Consider the following 12,730-nt stretch of genomic DNA (forward strand, 5'->3'; position numbering starts at 1 on the left):
GTGTCTAAATAGAAAAGTAAAAACAGAACCAATTAGTTACAAAATAGTTCTGTGAAGGATTCGACATACGACAGACCTTTTTGAATACTGAAGAGATCAGTCTTCCCCAACCTGGAGCCTTCCAGATGTGTTGGACTACAACTCTCATCATGCCACTCAGCATGACTTGTAGGAATTGTACTCCAACACATATGGAGAAAACCAGGTTGAGGAAGATAATAGATGTTATATTCTGTTATTTTCAAGGAATTATATTTACTTTATGCAAGCCCACAATGTGTGCAAAATTTAGTCTTGTTACAATAAGAATCTACAAGGTTCTAAAAAGTCTTGAGAAAATAATCCAGTTAAAGACTTGTCTCACTAATATTTTTACTTGCTTTACAAAACCTCTAAGCACTGGTGACAATCTGATTTCTATCAGTTAGGTGTGCCTAAGGGCCTCACTAAATAATGCAGGAGTTAAGTGATTAGAACAATGGGGCAGTATCCAATAGTTTTTTTTCTGCACATAGCTAGTTCCACTGGTTCCAGTCTGTACACGGCCAACCCCACCAGTCCTGATCCACAAGGGGCCCCTACAGCTTGAAGTGGCAATGTAGCACTTACAGGGGCAAGCTCTGAAATGAGTGGCAGCGCTCATTTCTGGAAGGTGCAAGTCACGACCCCAGAAGTGCTACATCACCACTGCAGGCGGTGTGACCATATGAAAAGGAGAACTGGGCTCCTGTATCTTTAATAGTTGTATTGAAAAGGGAATTTCAGCAGGTGTCATTTGTATGCATGTAACACCTGGTGAAATTCCCTCTTTATCACAACAGTTAAAGCTGCAGTAGCCCTGCTCTCTTGACGAGATACAAAAGAGGGCAGGGCTCCTACAGCTTTAACGGTTGTGATGTAGAGGGCATTTCACCAAGTGCTGCATGCATACAAATGACACCTGCTGAAATTTCCTTTTCTACACAACTGTTAAAGATGCAGGAGCCCTGTCTTTTTCATATGGCCAACCTATGCAGAATGGAACTGGCAGGACTTGCTGCATGCGGAAGAGCCTACTAGATACTGCCCCCTGATTCCTTCTATTTTTTTTAAAGCACCCAGGGGAGAACTTGACTTGGAATGGGGCAGCAGCAAGGAAAGATGGAGGAGTCTAACCCCTTTATTTCCATGCCACAGCACTGATCCAAATCCCCCCTCTCTGTTCAAAGCTGTTATCAGCCACAGAGGGGAAAACTTAACAGGCCTAACCCTCCATTGTTAGTAGCAGCTTGAGAAGGGAATTTTAGTTAAGGAATTGGCATGGGGGTAAAGAGTCAGACTCTCGTTCTTTTACACTTCATCCCTGATCTAGATCAGACTCTGCTGCAGGTGCTTTTTGTAAAATAAAAGCCTGTTGGGAATTCTAATCATGGAGTTTGACCATATCTCTAATAAAATCAGGCAGGGACGCCTAGTTTTGCATAGGAAACTTTACAGCCAAAGTGTACATCTAACATATTCATGTTGATTTAGGAAGAATAACTAGAAAAAATAAAATATTTTGAAAAGTCTGGGAATGTTAAAATTGCTAAGTTTAAAAAATAGCAGTTTATTTATTTATTTATTTATTGCATTTACATACCGCCCCATAGCCGAAGCTCTCTGGGCAGTTTACAAAAGTTAAAAACAGTTACATAGGCCATCTGAAATACTTATACCCCTGAGTTATATTTAAAAGGATGTATACGTAAATACAATTACGTTTTATTCAATTATTTTTGGTAAAACATATTACAATACTACCATCATTGCAAAGAATATCATATTAGGAACTCAGATTTCTTCCAAAGCTTTAAAATTGATGCTGGATACCCATAACATAGGATTAGAACATCAGTATTTTAAAATTAGTCTCTGCAGTTTTTACTTGTAAGAGTGTTGGCTTTCTCTTCATGAAATCCTAATTTCCCAGCTATTATTTTAAAGAGATTTAAAATAGCAAGTCCTGATATATTGCCAGATTATTAGAATTTGGGCTCAGCATGTATTAGTAAGAACGTGGTTTTTGTGGTGTAGGTTCAGATCAGTAAAGAGCTGTTAATAGATGACAGGTTTGATTACCATTGGCTCCAGGCAAGACATATGGATCCCTTAGGAACAGCAGCACAGGCTGGTGGGACAGTTTGCTAGAAAGGTCAAGAACAGGAATGTCAGCATCAAGGGACAGTAAACTGAATACACTACAAACTAGCTTTGATAAAGTGAGATAATGTAGCTGGTTGGGGATAATGTTTTAGTTTAGGTATAAAACATTTTTTATAGAAAAGGGGAAAAATCCATCTGAAAGGAATGAAGCTCACATGTAAAAAGGTCACACGTAACATGATAGCAAGTATATTTACTCAGAAGCTGAGTTCAATGGGACTTATTCCCTAGTAAGTGAACCTAAGATTACAGCCCTAAAACTAACATAGCTTTTATATAGCTTGTTCTGGAATAATCCCATTATAAAGGCAAGTAGTTCAAGACTGCAGCTGTCAGCAACTCGCAATGCCTTTTTTTTCCTTAAGACTTCAACATTAATTTGTTTCAGTGGCTAGACTGCCTTTGGGTGTTTTGCTCAATTTAAGGTTGCGTAATTTTATTTTTAATCTTTTTTCCTCCAATTGTTGCACAAAATATGTATATAAGCAGCAGGAAAGTCACTTGTCTATTTATAGGGATACAAAATACATTAAAGTTATCCTCATGTTTACTGAGAAGTCCTATTGAGTTCTATGGGACTTATTCCCATAGGACTGTAGCCTTAAACAATCAATTCTGTTAATTAATAGTTCAGTCTTATGTATCCACTGAGAAGTAAGCCCCGCTGAGGCTTACTCCCTATTGGGTATAGGATCGACCTCATTGAGACTAAGGCTGCAACTCCCCAGAATTCCCCAGCCAGTTATAGGGCTTTTTTTTGTCTAAACATACATATGATTGTACCCTAAGTCTCTGAAAACAGATTTTTTTTAAAATTCAATGAGCTTTCAAGTTTTCCAAATGTAAGCACAGTAGATTTTCATCATGTAGTTTTCAAGTTGGATCTCCAGAGAAGGAAGCAAAACTGAAGTTCAAGTTAAATGTAATGCAAAACTGTAATTTGTGTAATAAATAAAGAAATTAAAATGAAAAGTTTAAAACTTTACAAATTGCTTCCTCTAATACTGGTGAGTGTCTTTAGTAATGAAGCCAAAAATGGAAAGCAGGTCAACAGAGGAGGAAATGGCTGGTTGGAGAAGGGAAGGCCTGGCTGTAACCCTGAACATTAAACTCCTATTTCGAGATGAAAATACACTGCCATATTTTGTCTCAGGTCTCACCACTATATCATATAGGACATGTTTATCCTATAGCTTTAAAAGAAACTTGGATGTGATCCAGCCCACGTTAGAAACTTATGTCCCAAGAATTGGATCCAGATTTAAACATTCATAGAGTTGACCCACTGAAATCTATGGAACTTTAATCTTGACTAGCTTGTCCCATTGATTTCTATGGGCCTGCTCTAAGCATGAGTAAGTGTGGATCCAACCCATTGATTTCAATCAATTCAATGGTTATTAAAATGCTTGACTTTGGCTGGACTGTGCCTATTGTTTAAAAGTAAAATACACTGATGCACTGTTCCACTGCACAATAATCAAGATTATGCTACTATATATCTTGACATAGAAAATATCAAAGGTATTATGATATACACATTCACACACTGTATTTTACTAGAAAGGTTGATAATATAGTTTTTAAACCCTCTCAATTGCTCTTCTGATCTCACATGATATACTATTTACATAATTGTGAATGGCTTACCTTGATTCTTCAGATTCTATTTCTTCAAAAGAACTGAAATATAATGCATACAAAATCGGTTATATCAGATGAACAGATAACTATTAAATCTACTTGTAAATCTCTGGGGGTTAGTTAGGCAAGGGTTTCTGACTCCCCCATTGTGCAACACCTACAAGAAGCCATTTCCCCTCCTACATTAGGCTGCTGGAAAAAATGCTGGGTGGTGGTGGTGGTTAGTAATGGGTTTTTAGGTGAAATAACTTGTGTGCTTGGTTCTGATACTGATCACAAAATCCTGGGCTGAGAATGTGCTGAGAGGCACACTTTTCCTTATTTTTTTTACCACATGTCTACCTGCTTGAGAAAGTATTTTGCACCTGGCTCTGGTTGGTAGATCTCATGAGTTCTAGTAAAAAGCAAACATATGCTGCAAGCCTAAAGTTTGCCCAGCCCTGTGATGAAACTCAGCAACAACAAAACAAATGAAGCTGATCAGTATTTTTATATAGAAGATCAGACGCCATTTTATCATAGTATTATCTTAACAATAATGGTTTCTTGTCCAAACAATTTTAGAAATTAGTCTAATGGCATTAAATATAAGAGTTTGTTTCTAAAAAACAACAATCTTAAAGGTCCAATATTTCAATGGCGTCTAAATTGTTTCTTCATTTTCTTTCATAATGTGTTTAATCCTCCCCCTTTCCACTTCTCTCTCTTTCTTTCTCAAATGTACCTAAAGATCTCTGGCATGTGCTTTCAAAGGAGAACACACAGATATGAGAGACATGCTAAGGAGCAGAGCTGTGCAATCAGCCAAGCTCTCATGCCAGGGTCAAAATGTTGAATCAGGGCAATTTGGAGCAATCCATTGTCCTACGTGAAGTGTTCTTTGTTCTCTTCTATGAAGTCAAGTGCTCTGCTACAGGCACGGCAGTATCGAAATACAACTGTGGAGCATGTGCAAGCTTCAAGTGCAAAATAAAGTCACTGGATTGTCCCAAGTTTTTCCTGATCATTTTCCAACACAAGTGAAACTACAATACGGAATTAATCTTGTGAATGAGTAGTCACTATTTTGGGACAGTGAAGTTAGAACTAGAACTAGTTCAACTATGTGGGACTTGAGCGAAGTGATTTAAATGTTGCATTCTGAGATGTTTTAGGTAAAAGTCTTACCCACAACTTTCTGCTTTTGGGAGAGAAGGAAAGTGACGAACGCTGAGGAAATCAAGAAATATTTTGGGAAGCTCTTCATTTTCTAAAATAATATTCTATAATAAAGGAAAAAATGGATCAAGACAATGTACATAATAAAATGCTTTATGCTATTACCATTATAAAAATAAAGTTCGTGGTTGCTTTAGTCTCTCCTTAAACTACATATCCAATAACTGCAGCCACTTCATTTGCAGCATCTGAAATACTCTCATCCATCACGGCAGCATGGAAGAGGAAGTCTCTCCTGAGTGTCTGGGGGTCTAGCTGGTTTCACTAATGAAAGATTTAGTGCATGTTAACAAGGCGAAGCAAGTGTTTGGTTTGACAGATCAGCTTACAATGCACTGCTTCATCTACAAACTGATAGTGACCTCGCCAAAGTTCTGTAAAGCAGAACCACGGGTTCTCTGTATAACTATCTACTGAAGGAATTACCTATAATCATTTTATTAGAAAACTGTTAACTAGCAATAGCTTTAATACAAAATAGGATATAGTTTTCTGAGCATATTTCACCAAATTGTTCGATTTTGAGAACAAATTCAGGAATTCCTGTGATGCATTCAAAAGTTAGCTTCTCATTTTAACACACACAAAAATTCAAGAGTGAGAAAGTATATTGTTCTAGTCAGAGTAGTGGACTTTGATTAGATAGACCTGGGTTCAAATCCTGCCAATAAATTCACTCTTGGACTAATCTAACACATAGGTCAGTGAAGATAAAATGGGAAAACTCCATGAGCTCTTTGGAAGAAAGGTGGGTTCTAAATGTTATTAATATCCATAATAATATTGATGATGATGATAAATATAGTGCAAAACATCTTATCATCTAGGATCATGAGGTCCATGTGTATTCCAGATTAGGGTAATCAAAACCACAAAGCATTCCCACCAAGTCAAAAGTACATAATCCTTCCCAAGAAGAAAAGATCCTCAACAATCTCCCCACTCCACCCCACCCCCAGTTAATCCCATTTTATGCAGGCGCAGGGAAAGGAACCTATATAATTGTTAAAATGCTGATGTGATGACCAACCTCACATTGATTTTAGATGGGGAAACAAAAGCAGTGGTAGTCAGTCTTGTCCAATATAGCCTAATGAAACTCGAAGATTGTTTTTTCCAACCCCCATAGCAAGCTAGCTTCTACAATAACCAAATATTCATGACAGTGTTGCTTGGTAGTATTCAGATTACAGTGTGCTACAGGAAAGAGCAGGCGTGAGAGAGGCATATCTTAGGAAAATGGCAGTTCAATGTATTTGAAAGGATGAAGAAAAAAGGTAAAACCCACACAAGTTTTGCTCCTTAGCCATCTCTTTTCTGAACTTTAATCAAGATATTTCTATTTCTCCAGATAACCTTGAGCATTTATTAGATTAAGATGGCAGTAAGGGAAATGGATGGGGGTACAGTGGATCATTCTGCAGAATCTCTACAATGGTTTCCCTCTTGACTGCCAACTGGTCAATGAAGATACTTGCCATGAAGTTGAGCCACCACCATTGAAACATTATTGGTTCAATCTGGGTCTGATTTGAATCATGTGAAAGTTTGTCACCAGCCAACCCACTTAAAAAAGGAAGCAGGCAATTTTGATGTAGATCTGTGATTTTATCAATTCTTACAGCCAAGACAAAAAACCTTGGGATTCTGACAGGTGCAAAGCCTTTCAGTTCACCTTTAAATGAGAATTCTGCATTAAATGTCTCTGCCATTTGCATTCTGTAAAATCAGCACTCTGCTACTTATTCATCTTGCTTTGCATTCCACTTACCCAGGAGAGGAGGGGTGAAGGGTGATGCAAGTCAAAGGGTATGTGGACTGCATAACAATACATGCTATTAACCCAAACAAAACACTTAATAGTCCCTAATCTAGATACTGAGGGAAAATATCGAGAAAGCTGTGCAGGCAGTTAAGCATACTTTTTAATACAGGTGGAGAAAATATTTGTCTGAAGGCCATTTAGGTCTACTGGAGTGTGACTGAGCTCCAGAGTCACTCTTTGTACCTTCCTATTGACATAGTTCAAACATAACACTAAACTATGTATTACGTGAGTGAGCCTCAGGCTCATGCATTTCCTCTCCCCAATACTCAATCATGGCTGCAAGATTGGAAGCTTTAGCTTCTGTTTTCAATTTTCTGCAGTTTGTTATACCCAAACCTGGCTAATTTTAATCAAGATTTAGAGAAACAAGCTGGATTCTAAAACTACCAGTTTGATGTTGGCTCATTTTGCTAAACCAGAGGTGGGTATTGTGCTCACATTGTCTCATTTTGCTAAGCCAGATGTTTTGGCCTAGAACCCCAATGATCCCTCACTATTGGCTATGCTAGCTAGGGTTGATGGGAGTTGTAGGCCAAAACATTGTGTGTGGGGGGGTAAACCATAGTATGACTAGCCAAAGTTTATGTGTGTTTGGATTGAAGGACAAACTATGGCTAATTGAAAATGGAAGTGATTTTCTCACAGCTGCATGCTGAAGGGGAGGGGAGAGCTTGCAAGCTTGGGGCTTGTTTATGTAATGCTTAACCATCATTTTTACACTGCCATTAGTTTTCTCTAAAGACACCAGAATAAGTATCCCATAGAAGGAAAATCTCCTTCCATCTCCCTCTGTCAAAATACTAGAACCCGGGGTCATCCCATGAAGCTGATTAGTGGAAGATTCAGGAAGTACTTCTTCACACAGTGCAGAATTAAACTATGGAATTCACTACCACAAGATGTAGTGATGGCCACCAATTCGGGTGTGTGTGTGGATAAACTCCTAGAGGAGAAAGCTATCAAGGGCTACTAGTCCTGATGGTTATGTGCTACCTCCAGTATCTGAGGCAGTAAGCCTATGTACACTAGTTGCTAGGGAACATGGGTGGGAGGGTGCTGTTGCACCATGTCCTGCTTTGTTGGTCCCTGGTCGACAGTTGGTTGGCTACTGTGTGAACAGAGTGCTGGACTAGATGTACCCCCAGTCTGATCCAGCATGGCACTTCTAATATTCTTTTCATCCAGCAGCTCCCTGAAAATACGATATAGAGGGCTGGAAGATTCTCAGGAACAGTCGAGCAGACGACACTAGGAAATGCAGGAAGAATGGCAAAGATCACTGGTGTGATTATTCTGAATTGAAGCTCTGTTCAGGGAACACTACCACCAATAGAATAACACTCTGGAACCAACCCAATGTATGCAGTGGTTTGGTCATTTTGTTATGGAGTCTGAAGGTGGCTGCTAATATTTCTAGGTCACTTTGTCCTTATCCTATCAACTGAGGCTGCTTTTAGCTGCTGAATCCCAACAAGCAGTCTATTTTTTTATGTCAGATGCTGGCTAAAGCAAGGAACGTGCTAGCTGTTTAAACATTAGCTGTTGCTGCTGTTAGTTCCAAGGAACATACTTCATTAGATTTGCATTCAAGATTTTTCACGAAAGATCCATCAAATATGTGTACAACTCAGACTAGTTTGGTACAGGATTGAATTAGGTCTTTTTATGGCTGTTTTAGGCAACTTACTTGGCACGAACAAGAGGAATTAGTTAACTTTAACACAGACATTTAACTCACAATTCACATACCACCTGCAAAATGGTAGACATAGCTATTATTTTTTTCTGGTTGGAGATCTATTTTACTTTTATATACATATTTAATATATACATGTTATCTATTTATGTGCACACACAATAATAAAAGGTTGTTTCCCCCCTATATATAAGAAGTTTTTTCCCAGGGCTGTGAAGGCAAACTTGCAGCTTGAAGTGATAAACCTCTTCATTCAACTGAATATATAAAGTGGTCTCATGTGATCAAATTGTAATTGAGTTAAATACTTAAGTAATATGGTTTCATTCCCCATTTTACAGGAATGTACTAATTATTGGTGCTTTCACTAATTGTTTTGAAAAATCTCTTCTAGAATGGTTTGCCAGAAATGTTGTTGTTTTACAATGGTAAGTTATTATGTAAGAATAACCCTCCTAAAATCCCAATTTTTCTACTTTCTCAGCTTCATAAAAACATGTCCCCAGAGAATGCCCTTGGTTAGTTGTACATGTTCTCTCGGTGACATCCAAGATTCTTAATTGTCAGTTATCTTTTCTGTTTCAGTAAGTAAAATATAGTCACAAAATTGCAGAGGGATTTGTTCTGCCTTAACCTTAGCTAGATGCCATCATGCAGTGGAAAACAGTGCTAAAATATCACAGGATAATGCTTTCCAGGATGGGAGACATATAAACAGCATAATGATTTCCCACGAGTTTCCTTTTTAAAAAATTGTCACTAAAGCCAGCATAAATGGTGACACATCTTCACAGAGGACACTATGAAATCGAACCCTGGCATTCTAGTTAGGTGCAAACCTACTCATCAGCCAATTATAACAGTAACTGAACAGCTCGCTGAAAACTTGGACAAGACCATTTTGCTAACCTTCCGAGAGCGCACTGGAGGATTGCATTGTTTTCACGGATTGATTTTCTTTTTAACACACAAAACAGCTCTAAAAATTCATCCCCTCCCCTCCTCCAATCATCCAACCTAAGTACTTCAGCATCTGCAACTATCTTCTGGCCAGAACAATCAGTGTGATACGCACTAAGAGGCTGTGTTTTTGAAGGCTTAAATCCTTTTTGCAATCTTTTAGTCTGAAATGCCCTATTGTTAGGGTGAAAAAGTTCATGACAGTTTTTCCTCTCTTCACAAGGAAAGATGCTTCACAATATCTAATTCAGTGGTGCAGCTAAAAATGGGGGAGAAAAAAAATCAATACATTCTAGCTACAGTAAGTAGGCTGGAGCGTCAGCCTCCACTGGGACTTAAACCCAGAGTCTTTATAGAACACTTTGTAGTATATATTCCTTGGTTTGCCTTGTCTCCAGCAGTCGCTTAAAGGGCTCTAACAATGATATATTTAAAAAAAGTTAGCAAAAGAACAGTATACACTAAAAATCTTGAAGAAGTCCGGAGTATTTTTTTTCCTCACCCAAGAATGAGCCTTCAGTGTGTGTGTGTGTTTAAAGGAATAGCAGACATGTCTTGCTAATTTGTATCATAGCCCGCCCCGCCCCCCTCAACATAGCACAGTATACAAGATACCTTATTCTTGTTCCTTCAAAACGAACATTATAAGTTGCTGGTCAATAGGAACTACTGTATACTCTATCCCAGCATACTTCGCCATTTAAGAACAGTCTGAAAACATTGGTGAAATTCTTCACAATCAAAAGTGGATTTTAAGGAATAAATGAGGGAAGTATGGAAAAATATTACATGAAACAAATAAGGTGTTAAAAAAAAAATAAGTTAAATATCCCATTTCTCACAAATCTTATAAAATGTTCCATGTGTAAACATAAGCAATTGCACATATTTCTCCGCCTTATGAACAGGCTCAGTGGCTTGGGTGGGAGAGGTACCATCAGAAAGTTCATAAGGAAAGAAAGTTAATATGCTGCTTTTAATCTCTCTATGAGCAATAGCTTCTTTACAGAAATCCTCCAAAATGCTCAAAATGTAGCTGCTCAAGTAACTACAAAGAAGACGCTTCAGAAAGAAAGGATGGATATTCAGGCTTCAATTCTTTGTGACGTGACCAGCCAACACACCAATCACATTCTTGATCTCACACTGAGTAGCATGAGTCCAACTCCCAACCCTGACAAATCAGGTCAGTGAACAACTTGCCAACAAACCAATGGCCTAAACTTCCAGTTCTACCACTACAGAACCAGAACCAGTTCTGTAGCACCGAAGGAAACTATGTATTGTGCAACACTGATATGATGAGGGAGATTTAAAAGAAATGCAGGTAGAGGCCAAGGAATGGGAAGCTGCTACAGGGCCAGGTCAGAGGGGGTTAGACACAGGAGGAGGAACCAGGAGATAACAGGAGAAGCTTTTATTTATAAAATTATATCCCACCTTTCAGCTCTTAAAAGAAAAGCAGAGATTCAGGGGCAGCAGCAGAAGTCATGGAAGGAGAGTCAAGGGAATAGGAACCTTAAGACAAAAATACAGGTGTAAGCAGGGAAGAAAAGTGGAGCAAAGTTGACTGGGAACAGGGGAGAGAAATTGTAGCTGGCTCTTACCTATCTACTCAGCTACCATTTACCTTTTTGGACACGCTTCCATATGCATCCCTTTATGTCTCTAGTCTCTATATAATGTTCCAAATTCTTAAACCAATTGGTCTGCATGGTTGCCTTATCACCCTGAACCATTCTGTATCATCAGAAGGTTGGGTGAGAAGGGGGAAAATGCATTATTTGGCGGTGGGGGGGAGGACCCTCCCTCTCTCCTTGGAGAAAGGAAATCCACAGCAAAACTGTTAAAGTTTGCAGGTTTAGGTAGTTTTGTGACAGCAGTAGATCCCACACCTATCTGCATGACAGCTCTAACTGGAAATGGGTGCTGTGCATTCCAATACTGATGATTCAAAATGTTGCCTAGCAACCAACAGGCCCCCATTTCAGACTGGATTACTTAGTTATCTGTTGTGGTCCGAGTTCAGTTCTTTAGTAATCAGAGAACCACTTGGCCTGCAACCATGTATCACTTTAGATTGGAGGTGGGAGAATTATTTGCTGGAAACACAAAACAAGGATTTTGCATGCTATTAAAACTTCAGCAAACAGGATTTTCGTCTGTCTACCATAAAAAAAACCCTCGTGACATGGTTCAGAATCGTATTCTATATTTATCACCAGGGAATGCTCAAAAAGAACCCATCGTCAGAGGGTGAAGGACGGCAAGAAATAGTATAAGACAATTTTCAAATATGATTTGAAGAAGGCTAATGATAAATTCAAGTAATTTGTAAATGTTAACTTTACAAAATAATGGTCATTTGTACCTTATTAGTACAGCTAACAGGTTTCAGATTAGAATACTTGATAAATTAATCAGTTTAATTATCTAGAACTAGGAAACACCTTGGTTTGCGTGTAATGAAAATCTAACGTATAGGTTGAATAAGGGTTGTCATTCTGTGTGAAACCTGCACTATGGTTTTACTATGAGTTGTTAGCCAGGAACATCCAGATATCACAATCCAACAACAAACCTGGGGTGTTCATGGTTAACAACCCATAGTTAAACCACAATGCAGGGTTTGCATGTAATGGCAACCCACGATTTAACAACCCATGATTCAACAACTCATGATTCAGCAACAGCCCATATTCAACCCATACTCTGGGATGTTATGTGTGAACTAAGTCATTCTCTATGACTTGACTCACATGTAACACCCAAACCTGGCTACCAGGACTTTGGCTCTGGCTTGCAAGCTCTCCTTCCTGGTTCAAAGCTTGCCAAGCTAATTGCTAGTACAGAGCTGGAGAACCTCTGGCCCTTCAGATGTTGGTAGACTCCAACTCTCATCTGCCCCAGCCATCAGTGCCAAAGATCAGGGATAATGGGAGCTGTAGTCCAAAACCCAGAGAGCTACAGGTCCCCAACCCTGTGTTAGCAAGATAACTGTGGGCTTGTTCAGACAACACATTAAGCCATAACGTTTAGCTCAAACTGTGGCTTAGCGTGTCATCTGAACAGGATCTGTATTACCAACATTTGTGGGGGGTGGGAAGTAATTAAGAGGAATTACCCATTTTACTGCTTTCAGTACATTGCTCTTTAAAGTAAGACAAAGGTAGTTAACAGAAAAACATTTAGATAGGTCT

At 38.8% G+C, this 12,730-nt stretch overlaps 1 protein-coding gene across 1 annotated transcript in view; it reads right to left on the reverse strand.

The window, feature by feature from the left end:
• Positions 1–12,730, reverse strand: part of SNX24 (sorting nexin 24) — an 82,210-nt gene that overhangs the window by 3,158 nt on the left and 66,322 nt on the right. Inside the window, exons 4-6 of the mRNA XM_063129484.1 lie at positions 4,996–5,090; positions 3,835–3,867; positions 2,101–2,165 (exon numbers count right to left, since the gene is read on the reverse strand). Coding sequence (XP_062985554.1) covers positions 2,101–2,165; positions 3,835–3,867; positions 4,996–5,090 — 193 coding nt within the window. The remainder of the gene's footprint in view (positions 1–2,100; positions 2,166–3,834; positions 3,868–4,995; positions 5,091–12,730) is intronic.

The sequence above is a fragment of the Elgaria multicarinata genome, chromosome 6 (genome assembly GCF_023053635.1).
Source record: "Elgaria multicarinata webbii isolate HBS135686 ecotype San Diego chromosome 6, rElgMul1.1.pri, whole genome shotgun sequence".
In the NCBI taxonomy this organism is placed as follows: domain Eukaryota; kingdom Metazoa; phylum Chordata; class Lepidosauria; order Squamata; family Anguidae; genus Elgaria; species Elgaria multicarinata.